General features: G+C 42.4%; 1 protein-coding gene across 1 annotated transcript; it reads left to right on the plus strand.

Moving 5' to 3' along the window:
* The first annotated feature begins 857 nt into the window (after positions 1 to 857).
* Positions 858 to 11,003, plus strand: LOC101158935 (scaffold attachment factor B2). The gene is made up of 21 exons (XM_011474532.3): positions 858 to 1,147; positions 1,409 to 1,505; positions 4,652 to 4,716; positions 4,803 to 4,997; positions 5,075 to 5,134; positions 5,231 to 5,264; positions 6,027 to 6,432; positions 6,762 to 6,805; positions 6,881 to 6,987; positions 7,061 to 7,210; positions 7,646 to 7,719; positions 7,828 to 7,874; positions 7,954 to 8,039; positions 8,900 to 9,042; positions 9,177 to 9,276; positions 9,373 to 9,569; positions 9,667 to 9,820; positions 9,904 to 9,968; positions 10,059 to 10,117; positions 10,209 to 10,263; positions 10,350 to 11,003. The coding sequence occupies exons 1-21, from the start codon at positions 995 to 997 to the stop codon at positions 10,480 to 10,482; spliced, it is 2,424 nt and encodes an 807-aa protein (XP_011472834.1). The 5' UTR covers positions 858 to 994; the 3' UTR covers positions 10,483 to 11,003.
* The last annotated feature ends 10,282 nt before the right edge of the window (positions 11,004 to 21,285 follow it).

Raw genomic sequence — 21,285 nt, forward strand, 5'->3', positions numbered from 1 at the left:
AATTCCAATAAGCATTTCCAAAGGGGAGGCGGGGCGATGACGTCAGTGCTTTCTCCGTGTGTCCGGCTGCTAACAGACACAGACATGCTAGGAGCAGTGTAGCTTTGTGTTGGCGGCAGAGAAGAGGGCTTTCTGATGGTTGTGAACTTCTGACGATTGTACACAGCTTCTCAGGACTACGTAGCAGCATTCCCGCCTTCTGCGGTCGTCCTTCAGATGCACCGCGGTTCGTTGAACCCTTGGACAAGCTTTGTCTTCAGATGGGCAGCTGCCTTCGCATAGCGGAGCGCGAAGCCCTGCGATCCGAAGCTCCAGACTGCCGAAGACGAAAGTGCTGCTACGCAGATCTGACAAACTCTAAACCATCTTATGAATTTGTGTTTTCAGTGGTGTCCAGAACAAAATAAAGGCTAATGTAATTCCTACATATTTACATCTAACAAGCATTTTGAAGGATTGCTTTTTAATTTTAATTTTGAGTCATTTGATGCAGTTACATTTTGAAAATGAAAAAACACTTCGGTTAATCCATTTCAATTGTCAAATTAAACATTTCTAAATGAATTTTGCTACACATTTACCAGAGAACTTTTTGAAAATGAAATGTCAAATACCATTTTCTTTATCATTTTAATTAAGTGACAGAAGAAGCAGTGTTGAAGAAGAAAATGAAAAAAAACATTTTTTGGTGGATAGCTTTTTCATTTTAATTTTGAGTCAAAAAATGCAGCTTCATTTTGAAAATGAAAAAGCATTTCACGTTTTGACTTCTATTTTTAATTATGCTACAGAATTACTTCCACAGTTTGGTGTCATGTTTGTGTCAATACTGCACTGAAGCTAGGTGGCGCATGCGCCGTATCAGCAGCTTGTTTCGCGGCGTCCGCCATTTTGCACTCGCGCTAGCTTGTATCTCTAACGTCGGTGCTGCAGAATAAGGACGTCTACCGTTTGCCACGACACCGGGGTTTGGATCAGATAAGCGGGCCAAATCATGTCGAACCCGTCAGCAGACGCGGAACTTCCAGAGAACGCCGAAGTCCGAAAATTAACGGACCTGAGGGTAATCGATTTGAAGGCCGAGTTGAAGAAACGAAACCTGGACACGACTGGGGTCAAGAGCGTGCTGTCTGAGCGTCTTAAAAAGGTCAGATACCTTTTTTTGCCTTGCATTTAAATAAATCTGACTAATGTATGAAGTTTTAATTAAGGTCGACATTCGTCTTAATGGTGTGTACAGACGCCGAAGCATGAAGCTAGTTGTTGGGCTAACTTAGCGGCCTCGAGCTCAGCTGCATCATGTTAGCTAAGCTAGTGGCAGCCTTACTGATTTGATTAGTGGCTGCAACTCGTTTTTTTGTTTGTGCAAAATCTCAACTCTTCGGGTTTTACATTTCTGCACAAACAGGCTATTGAGGAAGAAGGTGGCAATCCAGACGAGATTGTTGTTGTCCCAGAGTCGACCCCCAAAAGAGCAAACGCTACACCCAAACGAGCTCCCAAAGGTAAGGCTCCTCCAATCCATTCTCGGGGCAGCCTGGCTCTTCCATAGTCCAGACAGGTTTCCAGCCAGCAGCCGTTTCAGTTTTCATTAGCCGTGAATCCACTTGTTTTTCGTAACCTTTTATGTTGTAACGAGCAGAGTTAACGGAAGCGACTCCCAATTGGCTCCCCGTGATTCATACGCGTGAATCTCAGGTTCAGAATGAAGGTAAACATGTTTAGTGTTCTGGTCAAGCAGGATGTGAAGGAACATGATCTTTGTTAAACCATTAAGACGCCTTCTTCCTGGAGTTTGCTGTTCCTAAAGATTAGATTAGATTAGATCAACTTTATAGTCATCCCACAATCATGGGGAAATTCTTTAGCAGCAAGAAAGACATTCAGAAATACAAACAGCAAAAAAAGTGGCATTCAAAGAGGATAAAGTCACCTTCAGAACAACAACATTATAGATAAATAACGTCATAGATACTCTATGACAAAGAAAATAAAATTTAAACAAAATATTTAAGTAAAAAATACACAGAAAAAGCAACCGCTAAAGAATAAAAAAAAATATCCACGTGTTTATCGTTTCTAGAATTGAAAGATCAAAAATAGGAAGGCTATATACTGTCTTGAGTAGTGGAGAGAAAAGGTTTTGTCCAGAAGGGCTGCACGGTTTGCGATTTTAGTAATCAATATTCCGCCGATGATGATATAACCTGTGATACATGAACAAATAGCAAAACAACTAAAGACATCATTTTCATGTCAAAGAGAAATAGTGTAGAATTTAGCTGGAGCTGAGAAACACCTGAATTTATTTAAATTACATAATTATTTATAAGAATCTTTTCGCGTATCAAGAGGTAAATAAAGGCGTAAATGTGTCGTTGCTTACAGAAAACACAAACAGCAAAGTGCCTTTCTGTCACTAGAAGTGGCTTTCTAGGAAATTCACACCAAGAGTTTTATGATTTCATACTGAACTTTTCACACAATGGTATATTTCAGGGGTCGGGAACCTATGGCTCGCGAGCCACATATGGCTCTTTTGATGGTCACATGTGGCTCGCAGACAAATCTTTAATTATACTTTTTTTTTCATTAGTCCAGTCCTTCTCGGGCGCGATGCGATGCCAGAGGCGCGGAGTAGTATCGGTGCTTGGAGAGAAAACTATCAGTTTACTATTATCTATTATTTCACAGAGTTTGCACCAGCCGGAAACCTGTGAATTGTCGTGCCTAAAACTGCGCGCTCCCGTCTCTGAGAATGAGCGCGCATTAGCGGGGACGGGATGTGTGAGGAAGAAAGCAGAGAGTGTGTGTGTGTGTGTGTGGGGGGGGGGGCACAGCAGGTGAATCGCACAGGGATTGTAAAAACGTAAAACCCGCTGCCCGTCACTCACTGCAGCGTGTGAGTGTGTGTTTGGCTCCGCGTCTGCATGTGATCAGTCTGTCTCACATCTACAGAACTTTCAGACCTACGATCACGTTTAAAGTCTCAACGCCTGCATGAAGCAGAAACTCACCACATAACCAGACTAGACAATCAGCAAAACTACCACGAGAAATACTCATCATTTATTAGCAACAGCATAACAATGTTATTCAAAATAATCCACAGACTTATTGTACTTTAAAATTGTTGAAATTACATCAAACATTTATTTGTATATTTAGTTTTAAACATATTGTCGCGGACAGAGTTTAACTGGGTGGCTGTTGGGCCGCGTTAAAAGTTCTGGAGTTCACTAAACGCATCATGCAGAGATCTGATTGGCTTTCAGTTCTGTCACTCAGCCTGTTGTTAGGTAGTTTGGACCAATGGGGTTCAGCTATGGGCCAAATAAGGGAAATGGGAGGGCTGGAGCGGGAGCAGGGGAATATAAAGTTGGGAGAAGCGCTCTCTCTTGTCTCGGCGGGAGAGATTCAGGAGTTGCTGATTTAATTGTACGGCGTTTGTTGTGGTCTGCAGTAACCAGAATAAAGAACTTTAAAAGAGGTTAAGTCTCCGTGCCTCAGTTGGGAAAGGGACACTACATTATTGTATGGCTCTTTTGAAATTAGATTTAAAAATATGTGGCGTTTATGGCTCTCTCGGCCAAAAAGGTTCCCGACCCCTGGTATATTTGAATAAAGATTATGTTTACCACAGTCATTGCGTTTAAACAGTTTGTATATTATTCAGTAAATAAAATTAAAAAAAATCTTTTTTAAAAAGAAGACACATTTCTAAATCTGAATACATCTAAAACCCTGCAGGCGACTGAATGCATTCATGTTGGTTTCTACAAATGAGATTTGGTGTTTCTTAATAATATCAAATGACTGCAACCGTTTATTTTGAATAAAAGTCAACATAACTTAAATTACACTCTACATAGGAGGCACCATCTAACATTAAAGGGCTCCATCCGATTGGTCAAATGCATAAACGGATTGATGTGATTTGTTAAAACACTTCCAAGATTTTTTTTAGCACATCTAAGGTAAATATTTACTGCAACGTTCGTCGTCTTTTGCTATATGCATATTGCACAGCCTGATATCACGATAACGATAAATCTGCAAGTTGTTTATAATCCACAGAAAACTACAATTCTCAGAGCCGCACTCTTTCACATTTGATATTATTAAGAAACACCAAATCTCATTTGTAGAAACCAACATGAATGCATTCAGTCGCCTGCAGGGTTTTAGATGTGTTCAGATTTAGAAATGTGTGTTCTTTTAAAAATAAATGTTTTTAATTTTATTTACTGAATAATATAAAAAATGTTTAAACTTAATGACTGTGGTAAACATAATCTTTATTCAAATATACCATTGTGTGAAAAGTTCAGTTTGAAATCATAAAACTCTTGGTGTGAATTTCCTGGAAAGCCACTTCTAGTGACAGAAAGGCACTTTGCTGTTTGTGTTTTCTGTAAGCAACGACACATTTACGCCTTCATTTACCTCTTGTTACTCGAAAAGATTCTTATAAATAATTATGTAATTTAAATAAATTCAGGTGTTTCTCAGCTCCAGCTAAATTCTACACTATTTCTCTTTGAAATTCACTTCTATTCCAGTGAAAGTTGTTGTAATTAAGGTTAGAAATATGCTCTTTCGTTGTGAGTTTGACAGAGACATAATGTTTAAAAACCTTTATTGTTTTTAGGTATCACGCTTGAAAACAATGAAACAGAAGACGGGTCTGTGGAGGAGGATTCTCGTGGCGAACACGTACGTTTGGATGTCGTCTCCTCTGAGTTTACACGCCGCTGTCATGGTGGCTAACAGACTAACGGGTTGAAAACGTTCCCCATCAGGAGGAGCTTCTGGATGATCCAGAGAACATGCAAGACATGGACATCCTTGACATGAATATTCTAGATGATACGGAGAACGACAGCGGCATACTAGCCGAGGATCATCTGGATGGTGCCGAGAATTTTGACAGGGAATATGCTGCCGGGTTGGACGAAGAACACGACTTTGAGTCAGAAGAAGCAAGAGGTTTAGAGGTGAGACTAGAGCTTGAAATGAGTATCTGGACTGGAAAACAGTAAAGTAACTGCATGTTTTGTGTGTGTTTTAACAGCTGGACCACTGTGAGCTGTTGGACAAGGATGAAGATGGACAATATTTATCCTCTAATATGGTATGTCTTCTGACACGTGTAGCTGAAGCTTGCAGAGGAAGTCAAAGTGTGTTTTTCGTCATCCTAATTGACTTTTTTTCTCTTTTCTTTGGTAAGGATGGAGGCGGAGATGGGCCTGGAGAACAAACAGGTACTATGGGGGGGAAAAGTTTGGCAGAGGTGCTTTTCGTGGTGTTGGACTTGGAATGCAAACACTTGACTTGGTTAAAAAACAAGGGGAGAGACTGGAAGCCCAAAGGGAATTGCTGGCTTTGTGTTGACGATTGGTTAACCATTATTGATCGGATCTCTTGAAAACACTGGAAACTTTTCCTGCTGTTTTGTTTTTTGTGCCAACATGACAGTGGGTGACGGTTCGATTCACAAGGGCAGCAATAACATCTTATGGTCAGGCAGGTTGCAGCTGTTCAAGGTGATTGTAGTCTTTTTAAGTTGCTACTGGAGACGAAGAGCAAAGAAGACCCCCAAAGATTTATAAAGCATTACAACTTTTTAAGGACACGAAGCCCCTGGACTTAAGCCGACGTTTTGGTCAAAACAAAGGACTCTGGAAAAGTCAAAGGCTGAAAGAAGACGGACCGCCGCACTGTCTGCCATGTGGCTCTTTTCTGCACTGAACTCTTTGTCTGCTTTGGGACAGACAGGTGAACTGAGTGACACGGCTCACCTTGGAAGATGACCGAAAGCGTCAGTCCTCCTAGTTGCTCGGTTGTCCTCCAGCTTTTGGGTTTTCTTCCAGTCTCTTCGTTAGGGTCTTGTTCTTAAAACTTTCGGAGCACAGGCCAGTGGTCATGGCGCTCCTAATCCAGGCCTTGCCAGTTCCTCCTTTACCCATTGATGTGTTTCCGAAGTGATTAAACTATGTGCCATTCTATTCCTGTTAAATCCGTAGAAAATGACAAAGTAGCCGGGTCTTGTTTATCTGAGCCGCTTAAAGAAGAGCCCCACCAGAGCCACGAGTCGGGCCCCGAAGAAGAGCAAGCTGCCACCGCTGGAGGGGAGGACAGTGTGTCCAAGGCTGACGCCGCCGCCCGTGGAGATGTGGGAAGCGACCAGGATAATGTGGAGACTGGAGCCAAAGAGGTTGGGGACGCACGCAAAGTCCCCGAAGAGACATTTGTCGCTGAAAACGAAAGCTCGCAGGCTGTTAGTGTAAGCAAACAGGGCGGCACAGGGGAAACTGTTGGTTCAGAAATGGGGTCTAAGAAGGGTGAGGATGAGAAGACGGAAGAGAGCGCTGCTGCGGACTCAGCCCTGAAAGAGTCGTCCTCTGTTGAGGGCGACGATCAGAAGAAGAGGTTTGTCGTTTTCTGTATACTAGAAACCACAATGGTTTATCTCTATTGCTTTGGCCCCTTTGTGTTAGCAAAATGTGGATGCTTTTTGGAGGTAAAGATGCTCTTCACATGCGTGTGTTCATGTCATTCCTAACGCTCTCCTACTTTACTTTCTTTAATGAGTAATGTATTTCTACTCGAGTATGGTAAAGTTCTTCATATTCTGCTTAGTCCACTGCACTTTTGGAATGTGAATGGTTGCTGAAAGTGAAGTATGTGGCTCAGAAACAGGAGTGCAGACGTGTCTGGGGGGCGTTCAGATGCTAACAGCTCGCTGTCCTTCTCTCTAGCTCCGAGGACAAAGATGGAAAGGCCGAGTCAAAGGATGAAAAGGGTGAGCTGCTTTCTTCTCTGGGGTGGTTCCAGTTGTTTGTCTTTTGTTGCTCAGTGAAGTTGTCTGCGTGTGCAGCCGCTGGAGGTGGTGCTGCCGCGAGTAGCAGGAATCTGTGGGTCAGTGGTTTGTCCTCCACCACCAGAGCGACTGATCTGAAAAGTCTGTTCAGCAAATACGGAAAGGTTGGTCTCATCGGCACCAGCTTAAGATCCCCTCAGGCGTCGCTCGCTAAAGGGAGACGTACATCTTCTGCAGGTGGTCGGAGCAAAGGTGGTGACCAACGCCAAGAGTCCCGGCGCTCGCTGCTATGGCTTCGTCACCATGTCGTCCTCTGAAGAGGCCACCAAATGCATCGGCCAGCTGCACAGGACCGAGCTTCACGGGAAGATGATCTCTGTGGAGCGGGTGAGAGCTTTGACTGCCGTCACACGCTTCTGTTCTTCTGTGGGATTCATGTACAGATTCATAAAATGATCACTTCAATTGATACGCATTCATATCCAAGAAAAATAAAGACATCTCTGAAGTGATTTCCTGCTGAAGATTTATCGTCTGGAGCGCCTGGTTGTGTATGAAAGACTTCAGACTAATATATTTATAAACCTCGACAGATTCATTTAAATGCGACTATAACGACTAAAAATCAAACTCATTTTAGTCATTCATTTATTCATTTTCTAATCCGTTTTCTCCCTTTTGGGGTCACGGGGCTGCTGGAGCCTGTCCTGGCCACTTGCGGGCGAAATTGTTCATTTAAGTCAAATTAAAACAAACAAAAAAAAAACTGATTGTACTTTGAAGGCAAATGTTCTAAAAATTAATTTAAAAACCTATTTTTAGGCTAAAAATGAGCCGGCGGGGAAAAAGCCTGCAGAGAAGTCCGGCACAGAGAGAAGACAGTCCACCGACTCCAAGTACGCAGGAACCCAGCTTTAGATCTTTTATCTGGTATTTTGAAGAAGGCGGGAAAGATTTTCTGTTTGTTTTAATGCGGCCCCCCCCCCCCCCCTGTTTAATTTCAGGTCTGATGGAAAGGAAGAAAAGTCTGAGGGAGAAGGAGACGGCAAAGGTTCGCCTCACTTTAAAAGCAAAGGCCTGTGATAAGTTATTGAACATTTTTGAACAGGCGTCTCCTTCTGACCTTCCAGGGCGAAACGAGAGGACTGTGGTTATGGACAAGTCCAAAGGAGAACCGGTTATCAGCGTCAAGACCAAAAGCAAGAGCCGGGACAGGGTGAGCACTGCCGTCCAAATTTAAAATGATTCCCTCACAATTCAACTCTCAATTTATGACATTTCTCTGCAGGAAAGCCCCCCCATCAACGTTTTAGCTTTTTCTTTTTTTACACGGGGCTGCAGTTATTGTTGTCGTTTTGCAGCCCTTCTGACTGCGCCTTTGAGCGGAGATTTGACAAAATGTGCACGCGCCTAGAACCCGGTGGGGTTCTAGATGCAGTTCTAGGAACTGGGGCCAAAATTGAATGTGGCTTTAAAAAAAAAAATCCTCTGACGAAACCAAAACGCGTACATCCGGAACATCCAAAGGAAGCTTTGAAATTATTATGGGATAGTTCCACAGGACCTACGACTTGACGGCCATGTTGTGGCAACGAGTGAAAAGTGGACCATTTCTGCACAGAATGAGAGGAAAAAAGCTTCTTTCTTTGGAGCATCCTTCACAAGTTAAATCTACAATCGCAACCAAAGCATTGTTGACCTTTGAACTTGGGAAGAGGCTGCCATCTTAAATGCCCCCCACCCAAAAAAAGCTACATATTTAAACCCCTCCCAGGGATTTAAATCTATCGCCTCCTAACTCCTCGAGCATCACCAGGAAGCAATTTGTGGGGGAAATCTTGGATTTAGAATTTGCAGATTTTAAACAGTGATAGCGGGGCGAACTCACAAGAGTTGCGTTTCCCTGTTGTGAACATTAAATACACAAATCCTTGGGTGAAGCTGATCGACACCATATAAAATGCAATATTGATCATATTAGGACGTGGTCAACAAAAACTCTCAGCTGTTCAGGTGTTTCAAAGTCATCCACCGATGCTCATGGCTTGAATGTTTTTTTTTTTTTAACTCCTGCAGAGCACAAAGAGCCGCGATCGTAAGTCCTCCAGTAAAGAAAGGAAAGACATCCTGACATTCGATCAGATCAAGAAGCAGAGGGAGCTGGAGCGGCAGAGGCAGTTCGACAGGGAGCTCAGGGAGTGGGAACGCCGCCGATTTACGTAAGAACCTCCCGTCAGCCACACTCCAATACTCATTTCTAGTCGATGAGTGATGGCGTCCTTTCCACTGACACCATTGCTACACACAATCCATTAGATTCCTGATCCTCTGTGTTCGATGCTTTCTCTTTCAGCGATCGGGACAACCGTCCGGACCGCGAGCGCGAGCGGATCCGTCTGTTCCGTGAGAGAGAGGAAAAGAAGCACCTGCTGCGGAAGAGACACTGGCTGGAGGTAAAATGCGGCCACTTGTTGGTTGTTCTTTAGTTGGTGAGAACGTTTAGAGTCGACTTGACTTTCTTCATGTCAACACCTGTTGATCTCTGTCAGACTGAGAGGGAGCGCCTTGAAGCCGACCGCATGGAGCGGCAGTTCCTGGAGCGCGAACGGATGCGGATCGAGTACGAGAGGAGGCGCGAGCAGGAGAGGATTCTCAGGGAACGCGACGAGCTGAGGCGGCAGCAGGAGCAGCTTCGCTACGAACAGGACCGCCGCCCCTTCAAAAGGCCGTACGACATGGAGGGCAGGTAAGCTGAGACGCGGAGGTCGGGGTCTGGTGGCGAGACGGGTCGGTGGGCCTCGCCGTCGTCGCCAGAAATGCTGAAGATGCGGCATTCTCTGCAGGAAGGAGGAGTGGCCTGACAAGCGCATGGCCATGGACGACCGTTACGGCCGTTCCGACTTCGGCCGCCAGGATCGCTACCAGGATTTTGACCACAGAGACCGGGGCCGATTCGCAGACAATCCTCGGGGGATGGGCCCCGACAGAGACGGACAGGTAAGAAACCGAATCTTCTGAACTCATCTGCGTCTTCTGGCTGTTTGTGTGTGAAAGTCACGAGAGCTGCTTTCTGCTTTCAGCACTTTTCAGACAGACACAGCAGGGAGTCTTGGGGTGGGGGCTATGACAAGCGCATGAACCCCAGGTGAGTGTCCCGCCCCCCCCTGCTGGTGGGGCCTGTATGAAGCCTCGTTCAGATGCAGGAACGTCTAAAAACGATTGTCTTGTTTTGAAGGGATGGCGGCCGTGACTGGGATTCTGGTCGGAAGATGGATGGAGACCGGCCTTGGCAAGGTTTGCAGATCCAAGCAGAACCCGTTCATGTTTGAGCTGCCGTAGTTCCTTTAGGCAACATGTCTGAGCTCCAACTTTTCTACGCTTCCAGGTCGTGACGGCGCCGTGCCGGGCCAGAGCCACATGGCTCGTGGAGGAATGGCGGGGTGAGTTTTTGTCTAGTTTCCGGTAAAAGCGCCCTCCCCCTCATTTACAGCCTGTTAGAATGATGTGTTGGTTTTCTGCCCCTCAGGCGTGGAGGCTACATGAACGCAGGAGCCTCTCAGTCGCTGTCCGGACCCCTGAACAGAACAAATCCCATGATGCCGGGCGGCGGCGGCGGTGCTGGCGGACTGCAGGGAGGAGCGTTCGGGCGGCGTTATTGATCTGCTGAAACACGGACTTTGTCAGACGGTCATTTCTCGTGGATGTGGCCATCCTGCTTTTGTACATTACGCGTGTTTATGTCATACTTTAAATCCATTTTTGATGGATTCCTCCCACTTCCTGCTTTGGGCGCCACTGTGACGCCGTGCAAACACTGACGGTGTGAAGGAGAACGTCTTCAAAGCTGTAAGAAATGTTTACCTGGACTGACGGACCTGACCTCACCAAACGCCTCGTGTCTCCGTTCAGCTTGATCTGTTTTTTGTTGTTTTTTTTAGAATAAAGATGCTTCAGTTTTTGCTGACACGGCCTTTTTGGTTTCTTTTAATTACATCCTTTTTTCTGTTTTAAGTGTTGCTTGTTAGATCTTCCATCGAAGACTGAGACGTCGCGTGTAAAAAGTCAAAGGCGTTTTAGTTCCACTGATTATGGATGGTTCTTTTAATACTAAACTTGATTCAGAACAGTCGACATCTTGTAAAATCCACACGATGAAACAAAAATAAAAGGTTTTCCAGGATTTTGGAGTGAGTTCATGCTTTAGCACAACTTTCATCTCTTTTTTCATAGGAAAAAGTCTATTAATTAGAATTAAGTCATGCAAAGTCAGATAATTATTTTTAAAAATTAAAGGAAAGTTGTAAAATAAGAAAATTACCATAAAGTCATGCAGTCAGATCATTTAAAAAAATTAAAGTATAGTTGTAACATTAAAATAATTTAAATAACAATTACAAGGATCGAATAAAATTAGGATCAAATAGTAAAGTTTTAAGAAAAGTAAATGACAGGTACGAAAAGTCTATGGAGCCTTTAAATGTCACCTAAAACAAGTCACGTGGTTTGTCACAGAGGTTTCTTGATTCAGCAGTTTGGATGTCGCGTGCACCAAAAACAAAACCCCCTTTGGCGGGCTTTAGTTCCAGCATGATGACGTCACTGCCTGAGCTTCACAGGGATTGGTCGTAATCCCGGAGGAGCGCAGCGGCACCTGCTGCAGGGAGCTCATTAGGGTGATTGGCTCCAGCTTTGGCAGAGTGGTTCAGATGTCCGGGATGGAGTTCTGCGGAGCTGGTCAGGTCAGTGGTTCTCCGGTCTGTTTGTGAAGTTCTGGTTCTCGAACCTGAACTCTAGAGTCACGCGTGAGGTTTTTGTGGGAGCTGCTCCTCAGGCCTGAGAATTTAGATGTTCCAGCACAGAGAATGTGAGTCACAGGAAAAGGTTTAGTTCCTTTTTGTAGAAAACTTTTTGCTTATGTTTTTACCCCCCCCCCCCCCCCGTTCTCAAATCAATGATCAACAATTATAGTAAACTGATCCAAAAGTAAAACATAAATGTAAGCTAAATAAATTCATGAATATATTCAGTTTTTCTTCATGATTTGGGGAACAGCAGCTGCTTTTTGCTTCCTGCGGTTGCATCACTTGCTGTTCTTTAAGGTTAATAGACTTTAATTGGGGTTAAACTTGTTCCCTGTAGAAATATAGCTTATTGATCCTAAACATAATCAGAAAAACTAAATATAAAATTGACCTTGAGAACAAAATCTCAATACTAAAAATATTTGCTTTACTTTAAGTAATTTGTCCAACTTCAGTCACTTGTGAATCTTTAAAAATGGTGACTTTTTGCTTTTAATGTTTTTTGTAATGTTTTTTAATTTTAAAGTTCAACTTTAGTAATTAAAAAAATCTATTTTCAAAGCCTGCTGTGATCTTTTAATTATGTATATTCTGTTTTTAGCCCAAAAAGAATCGTTTTTCCAGGACAGTGACCGTAGTTTGTTAGAAACTCTCCTCAAGGGTTGTGGGTAGGACCAATGGTGTAGTGCAACCCCGCCCCTTTTCCCATCCCCGGTACTGAGAGCTCAGCAGGGAGCTTAATTTTCTACAGATGTCCTCATCATAATGCATGACGGAGCATGTTTAAAACACCTGGAACACGAGTTTCTATGAGAAATTCCAATTTAATTGTTTTTTTCCTCCACTGTCAGACATTAGATCCATAGAGGTCTGACTCTAAACTGGACAGCTGATTTTGCTCGCCATTTTGTTGCCGGTAAAGGTCGTGAAGGGCTGTAAGCTAGTGGGGGGGAATAGACTATGGTCACGTGCACAATTTAGAGGTGAATTTGTAATCGACTCCTGCCGTTAAGCAAAAACTGTCCTTGAAAACATTTTTTTTTTTTTTTTTTTTTTTGCTAAAACAGACAATCATAACTAAAAAGACGCTTTAAAAATGGATCAAGAGGAATTTAAATGCTGAGATGTCTGTCAGCCATGTTTAAAAACAGAAGAGCATTGGAAATGAGTTTTCTGGCTGAAGCAGAGCGTTGACTGTGGCTGTACTCTGACCTGTTTCCCAGGATTCCTTGCTGTCCCGGAAAAAGAAAAGTGGACCTCAAGCACACAAAGAATCAAAGAGGTAAACATTTCAAACACTGAAGGATGGCTGACCATGGAGGCTGTGGAGAACCCAGAGCCCTCATGTGACGCTGTTCTGCCATCAGCAGGATGGTGGCGCCATAAGCGCTTCGACTAGAAATGTTCTGTAATGGTGGAGGCTAAAGACACTTCTGTTTCTATGAATAAACTTCTAAAGAACTTATTTTTTTCTTTTCTTCTCAGGAAGATCTTCAACCAGTAAGTTCTTGGTTTTTATTTTTTTAAGTGTGGCCGCTGTGCCCATCTTTCCCTCTTTCTCTAAGCTTGCATTGAAGGTGACTTCCTTTATTTAATGTTCAGGGCAGCAGGGAGCTCTCTGCCTGGTTTGTCTTGGTCACAATGAGGTTTGAACTTATTGTTTCAGGGCCTTCTCAGCTAAAATGTCATCTGGTGCACTAAACCTTCCTCCTGCAGGTCTTCTAGATCAGTAGATGCAGCTGAAACTTCTAGCTTCTGTCCTTCCTGTCTGACCTCTAAGACCTCTAGGAGGTCAGACAGGAACAGATGGAAACAGAAAACACTGTAGTTTTAGTAAACTGGACCGGCCTCATCGATTTGCGCTTCCGTCATTTCACATTTTCCGCCATTTTTTGGGAGATTTTATTTGCGTGCTGATCTTCAAAGGTACGTGAGACAATTTTCCCTTTTAATGCACACACCCACATTTCATTTGCGTGGAGCATTTCGTCATGGAGTCCTCAAAGGTATGTGATGTCCAGCTCTCTGCTGTTCCTTCCTGGGCGCCGTGCCGCCACACTATACCACCTTGTGGCCGCCGTGCCATGTCTTTCTCTTCTTTTTGTTGGCCGCCGTGCCTATTTATTCTGTTGAAGCTTGTGTGAACTGCAAGTTTTTAGTTTTTCACCCTGAAAATGATTTGTCCATTTTAGTCTGAGCCTGTTTCAGTAAGTTCAGCCTCATCTGTGGTGAAGTCACCTTCAATGCTTCTTCTCTGTCAGGGAAAAGCTGAGCAGCCAGGCTTTAGTGTTCGCCCTCATTGGAACATGGAGGTGTGGAAGCGTCCAGTCTGGTCCGGTCTGTAGTTTGATGGCTGTTGGAGCGTCTTACAGGTTGTGGTTGTTGGGCTGGAGCTGAATCAGTGGAGTTATTGGTTTGACTTGGAGAGGGAAAGAATCCTTTTCTTGGTCTGCTTCTGCTGTGCTTGTGACAGTTTGTGCAGGTTTTTTTTTTTTCCAGGTGGTGCTACGAAAGGTAAGACCCATTTTTCTTTATTGACTGCTTCCGTGCGCTTGGCCTTCCCGCCGTGGATGAGCCTGTTTCACTGTGCTGATTTAGAAGATCATGTCTCTGTGATGGTCCAGTCTGGTTGGGACTCTTTGAAAAATGGTCTCTGGTTTGAGTTGTTGAATATGGATTTGGTTGGTTCATGAATGTGAAAGCCCAGCCCACAACCAGGGAGCTGTAGATCAGGGAGGACTGCATGCCCCGCCTGCCACACCCACCTGTGTTGGTGATGCATGTCTGAACAGTTTGGGGGTTCTTCTCTGGATGGTTCACTTTCTTCCTGTCAGTTCACATTTGAACTCCACTTCTGTCTCAGATGTCATTTAGATCCACTGATCTCTCACTCCTTCTGGATCAGAACGTTCTTGGTGCTTCTCTGGTCCTTTGCAGTAGTCTGGGGTTTCCTTTGTTCTAAATTGTCTTTTCTCTACGGGGTTTTTTTATTCTCTGGCTGCATCTACTCTTTCAGATCCTGTGACTTTTTTTTTTTTTTCCCTCTTCACTCTGGATCCTCTTGTCCGTCTGCATGTACCGTTACTCTTCTGGAGCCGTCTTGCCTTTCCGTCCAGGTATTTGGTCTGCTTGTTCCTTTTTCTCAGATGTTCCTCTAAACCATCTTACCGGTTGCTTCTCTCTTAAATCCTAATCTAACCTCTTTAATGCTGTCTTTCCCTTTTCCAGGCCTCTCTGGGTCTCTAAAACTTAAAAATTTTAAACTTAATCTTAAATATCTTAAATCTTTTCAATAAATTTTAAAAGTGCAAACTTTGGTGTTAAAATAAAACAAAATAATTTCACAAAACAGCTGCAATATTAAATATGAAGGAAAAAATTTTCATGCTCCAAAACATTTGGTCTTCTCCCAAAATGCCTTTTTCTCTGGTTCAGGTTCAATTTCTAATTTTAATATTATTTTTTTACTATACTCACGTGAAGGGAGGCCTCCCTGCAGAGGATTCATGCAGCAACAGCTTACAGGGAACTTCCTGCTTGAGCTGAAGCTGAAACCAGGATGTTTGTTCTGCAAGACTCAGCGATCTGGGATGGATGTTCAGTGTCTGAAGCTCTCTTTGGATGTTGAAGATTCCTCCGGCTAGTGAACTGTCCCTCCAGAATGCTCAAAGCTTCAGCGACTTGATGTTAACGGACGTATGACCCACTGTGGAGACGATAAAAGGACAATGGACGTGGATCGAAGCCTCATTTTACTCAGACAACGCTTGCTCCATGAGAAAATGTGCAACAAATGGACACAAATACAAAGGGGGGGAAAAGCTTTGAATGTTACTGAGAACTGTTGGACAGATCACTATCAGCAGATCACAATGTGGAACTGGATCAGTGGCTATGGAGCAATTCCACCAAAGGCTTGACACTTGATTTCAAAAACCAAAGAGTGAATAATCTGCACTGTGAAAGTCCAATCACATGGGCAAACGTTTCTTCAAACTCCAATGGACAACCTATTGTTACTAAAGTGTACAGCCAAAGGAAAAGGTTTTTGTTCCTGATGGACATGATGTACAGAGCGGAACTCACTCAAACACTAAATGGAATTCATTTATCTTGCTTTATACACCTAGAAGGGTTCTACAGCATCAAACTGGAGCAGACCATTGACTTTGGTTCTAAAGTACAACATTGAATTGTGTCTAAGAATCCTAACATGATGCCAAGCTCAAGATGTTTACCACATGTGAAATTGTTGATCAGATTAGATGCGTTGCAAGAATTTTTGGCAAAAGCTGCTTGGAGAAAGGGTACAAGTACTCAACGTTACACTATTTACTTACAGAGAATCTCAATGGAACAGTCTTCCTACTGAAAACAATGGAGTTGTGACTGTAGATGTACACAAGACGCTACAGAACAAAAAATGTGGACTGGAGCCAAACGTCTGAAGGAAATGGTTTCTTGGGAACTGGACCTAGAAGAGAAGCAGTTCTTGACATTAACAACCTAAAGTGTTCAGAGAGCACCATGGGACTTTTTACTTTTCTGGGTAAATTTAAATCAATCAGTCCAAAGAGGATTGGATTTGCGTTCAGGCGCTCCACCAAAATGAGTTAAACAATGGTGTTTTGGGAAAAAACCATGTTATGGTTTGAATCTACATGGTCTGTAAATGATACAGGAGTCATTTAAAACTGAAGGTAGTGTTTTGGTTTTCAGGTTGAATTTCAAAAGCAAAGCTCTGGACTCTGGAGAAAACACCATGTGATGCGTTCATGGTTCTGTTTGGGTTTTGTTCTGAGTTCAGGCTAAACTGACAAACTGGTACTGATGAGTGGAAGTTGGATTTTAACTTTTTTTTTCTTTCTCCCATATTGAAAGAAGTCTGTATTTTTGCATTAATCTCTATACATTGTTTAATTTCCTCTATAAAAATGCATAATGTTCTTCTGCCCTTAAAGCCTAACATTGCACTTTCAGGTTGACTGTACATGAATAGCATGGATGGTCTACACTTTGTCATGTTTTCTTCCTGGAGGCAGAATAAACTGCCTCTTTATAATTGAACATTTCCTTACAGCCTCTTTTATCTGAATGACTTCATTATAAATGTTTGGTGTAAATGCATTTGATCCTAACTGCTTTTACCCCCCCCCCCCCCCCCCCCCCCCCCAACATGTCTGGTATTGTATTGGTTGGTTTGAGGATTTGTTCACAGGAAGCTCCGCCCTGGAGCGGATTACAACAAAGACTTTACTTTGTTAGGTTTAAAAAAACTGTTCTGTCAGTTTTACTCAAATGCTCCACAGGACTGAGATGCATTGTAATGTCGGTGCATCAGTCAGAATGTGTTCAGGAGGGATGGCTTGGTCTCTCTGTATTAACCCTAACCCTCTCTGTGATGTCGTCACTTGTTGACTAAAATGTTTCAACAAAACCCTGAAACTTTCTTGCAGGCTCAAATATTTTGTAAGCTTGAATGTGGATCATCAAGCATAATTTGTGCTGCCAATCATTGTTGGTTCAGTGATGCTCTTTATCCACAGTGACTGTGGTGTAAAGCTTCATGCCTCTCTAAATGGCGGTTGAACATTTATTGACTGCCTGTTGACGCCGTCCTGTGTTTGGCTTCTATTGAGGCCTTTCTGGTCTTTGCCAAATCTCCTGACTCTGAACGGACACGTCTGTTTTGGAGGCAGAATAAGCTGCCTCTGATTTTTACTGGGAGTTCTAACCGATTACAGGATTACTGTATCCCCTAAAGGAAGGAAGTGTCTGACTTTATTTTGACTTAACTGACCATGTTGTTTATGTTTTTAATGGTTTTCTTTATAAAATTGACCTTTTTGCAGGTTTATCTCACTGGATTGTGTTGTGTTTGAGGTTTTTGGTCCCATTTGTTGGAACTGCTTTGAGGAACCCATCTGAACTTTAAAACGTCTGCATCCTCACGTTTCCAACAGGAGGTTCTGTTGGTGTAGAATAACACCCTGCAACTGTTTCAATATTCAAGCTGGGTTGACTTGAATATTGCAGATTCAATGTTTCTGGTCGAGGTGCAACAATTTTTATCATATTTTCACTGTTTTTATTCATGCAAAGTATGAAGGTTGTGCTGGTAAAGGGGAAACCTCCACTAAATGCCTGCTATAGCACTGGTTTCTTTAAAAAGACCTGATTGTCACCAACTTACTGAGGATTTGTCAATTTGTTAACCAAACTGACTCCTAGATGGCAGAATATTGACGTCAAGGTATTTTTGGATTCTAAAATGCTTTGAATGGGATCAGGATGGTATTGGTGGATGGGTTTTCATTCATAATAAACTCGTGGACTCCTTCACCTGGAGAAATGAGAGCCTTCAACATTTCAGGATCATAAGATGTTGAACTTTTGATCTTTTACCACAAGTTTGATTCTTAAAGTTTGGATTTCTTCAACTTCTGCACAAGATACTTGAACTGTAAGGGGAACATGACTGCATCAAAACGTAACGTTGAAGTCCGTCTGAGCTCAAGACAAAAGGAATCTGTCGAACAGACATTTTCAAAAGTCTTGACATGATTGTGGAAACTGTTGAACTGCAAAGAAAGCTGGAGCCCAAAGTCATGGGAACAGGCGGTTTGGGACTCATTCTACTAACCTTAGAAGATGGAGATTAATGTATGGCCATGAATTAAGGAGTTAAATGAGGTTCAACATTAGTGACAACATATTGGATGGTGTGAAGCTGGTTCCTCTGTTTCCTTTTGCAGCTGCAAGATCTGTGGCACGTTTGAGACGGTTTCATGTGATCCAGCTGGACCTTAAAGGTTTCTTCTCTCCGTCTGAAACTGAAGCTCATTTGAAAAAAAAAAAAAAAAAAAAGTATTGCCAAAAAAACTGTTCAAACTCTGAGCAGACCTGGAAACGGGATACTTCTTCAGTCTCACTACTTTGGACTTCCTGGAACGCTGAGCTTCACAAAAGATGGAGCCTCCATGTGGCAGTGGGATCTAAAGCACTGCGGCGATGCGGTTACCGTTCTGTCTGTCTGCATGAGCAGAGGAAATAGTTTAAGGAAAACCTGTTCGGAAGTTTGAGTTCAAGAACTGATCTACCTCCTAATGTATCGGCAGTGGGAGAAGTATTAAAAGGTAAAACTCACGATACTTATGTCAAATACGGATGGTCTTAAATGTCTTTAGTTAGGTGTTCAACTAATACAGTTTAAACTTGGTTTAAAAAAAAAAGTAAGGCGTTGTTTATTATATTTTCATCTGACTAAAAGTAGTCTGGCAACAAATGTTTTAAAATGTAAATAAAAACCAATTTACAAATAAGCAGATTTCATCCCAATCTAATGAAATGTGAGAAGGTAATGGATTTAAAAATTTCCAGTAATACTAAATTGTTACTAGAAGGTAAACCACAGATTTTAAACAAATTAGATTTGGTTAGGGTAATGCAACCACAAGGAGCACCGTCCAGTGCTTTCATGTGCCTGTCCCAAGTCCGGGTAAATGCAGAGGGTTGTCGGGTGGACATCCGGCGTAAAACAACCAAATCAAACGGTAACTCTGTGGTCTCTGAGCAACTTAAATCAAATTAAACTTGACTGCATCCAAATACTGGTCGTATGCAGAACGTGAAATTCTTTAAAGTACTTGGTCACTGAATTTAAAAGCTCTTGGAAAACTAAGTCTCTCTGCCTGCAGGTTCAGTCCAACACAGAGGACTTTAGCAAAACCATCGTCCCACCAGAAGGACGGACTGTAGCTGGAAAAAACGGTTACCAGTGGAAGTTTTAAGTATAAACTTTTGAATGCAGGGTTTTTTTTTTTTTTTTTAGCCAAAATCCAAACTTGTCGTTTTTCTAGAACTTAGTTCCGCAGGAGTTCATTAGAAATTCATCGGGTTGTGGTCGGGACTGTCTGTGCTAAAGAAACCCTCAAATGCTATTAATCTAAATTTTCATAAAATTTCCTCCATTAGGAAAAGTGAGGAGAACACGTTGACACCAAAAACAGGATTTTCACTGGAGTGGCTCTATCATGAGAATATTACAGACATGTAAAAGAAAATGGCATTATCTGGAGGGGTTGATGGGAGTTCTTGCTTGTTTATTTTAAACATGTAAAAATCTAATTTTGTCTTTCAAGATCAGAACCGAAGCTTTGATGCTGGTGACGGAAACGCCAGACCTGGATCTTCTATCCCTGCCTTCCAGATCTCAGCCGCCATGTTTCACCATGACTGGCTTCTTGTATCCCACTATTGACTAATAAAACAATGCATTATGGGAGAGAGAACATCTGTGATCGTGTTGCATCTGAAACTTTCCTCAAAATTGAAAATCATTAGTCTTCATGTCTGCAGGTTTAAATACTGCAGACGTTCTGTCTGCCGTTAATGGTCACCCGTCTCAAGAGTAGAAGACTGTTGTCTAGCAGGTTCTGATGACCAAGATGACAAAATTCATCGTAAAAAAAGTAAAATGGTCTGATCCCATGCAAGACGGGGCTTTCATGGGGCAGAGTATTGTAAAAATATCTGAAGCAGAAGAACGATCCCTATCCTTTACCCATTTTATTGGAAAACAGATGTAAAGTCCCGCCAATTAAGTGATTCTTTGCTAATACTTCTGATTTAAAAAAAAAACTGTTTTGATGTTCCATGAAGTATTTAAAGCTATTAAATGACTCACAGTTGCAAAAGACAGATAAAACAAATCAATCTTAAATGTAATTGAGGTTTTTTTTTTGTTTTTTTTTTCCCTTTTCAATTTTTGCCATAAGGGGGTGTGACATTCGGGGGGAGGGGGGGCATTTTGGACGGGTACTGTTTATTTTACTAGTTTCAGGAATTCAGACCTAAACTGAGACTTTCTGGTATTTAATATGTGGAACAGGTCAAATTTAATGGTTGGGACGTGAAACGTCCTCCTTCTGGAACAACCCAGTAGTTTTATGTACACGGGTCCTCATTTATCACGGGGATTGCATTTTAAAAATCACCCCTGATGGGTGAAATATAATTAAAAAATTTAATTTTTAATTTTTATGAAGGTAAAACTCCAGATGGGGTACAGAACATAAGTTATCCCTTTATGCGGATGACTTCCTGCTGTGTATGTCTAAGGCTAAAGACGCTATCCCTCATATTTTAGAACTTCTTGGTAAGTTTGGAACCATTTGCAGTTACAAAATAAATCTGCAGAAAAGTGAGTTATTGTCAACATATCTGATTCAGCCATGAAGGAAATTACTCTCCCATTTAAGATGACAAGAGCTAGCTTTGTTTATTTAGGAATAACTAACGCACAAACCCTGTGATCGGTTTAAAGAAAACTTTGAAAAACTGCAGGTGACAACAGGACCTGGCTAAATGGTCTCCCTTTTACCTCTCGCTAGTTGGTAGAGTGAACGTGGTTAAGATGTCTGTACTACCCAGATATCTGTATTTCAGAGCATCCCCGTATATATCCCAAATATTTACTTTAAAAAACTTGACTATTATCTCAGCGTTTAAATGGAACGGCAAAAAACCACGGCTGCACAAGAGACATCTGCAGAAAGCAAAACAGCATGGCGGTTTTTCACTTCCAAACCTACGCTATTATTATTGTGTTGCTGTGACATACTGTGTGACATACTGGCCACATGACTCTAATGATGTTAG

The sequence above is a fragment of the Oryzias latipes genome, chromosome 4, assembly GCF_002234675.1.
Source record: "Oryzias latipes chromosome 4, ASM223467v1".
In the NCBI taxonomy this organism is placed as follows: domain Eukaryota; kingdom Metazoa; phylum Chordata; class Actinopteri; order Beloniformes; family Adrianichthyidae; genus Oryzias; species Oryzias latipes.

Bases quoted from the DNA above. Each gene is read 5' to 3' on its own strand.
- LOC101158935 (XM_011474532.3), top strand. From the start codon at position 995: ATGTCGAACCCGTCAGCAGACGCGGAACTTCCAGAGAACGCCGAAGTC. The intron at 7,211-7,645 runs GTGAGAGCTTTG...ACCTATTTTTAG, and splicing joins AGATGATCTCTGTGGAGCGG to GCTAAAAATGAGCCGGCGGG. The intron at 9,969-10,058 runs GTGAGTGTCCCG...CTTGTTTTGAAG, and splicing joins GACAAGCGCATGAACCCCAG to GGATGGCGGCCGTGACTGGG.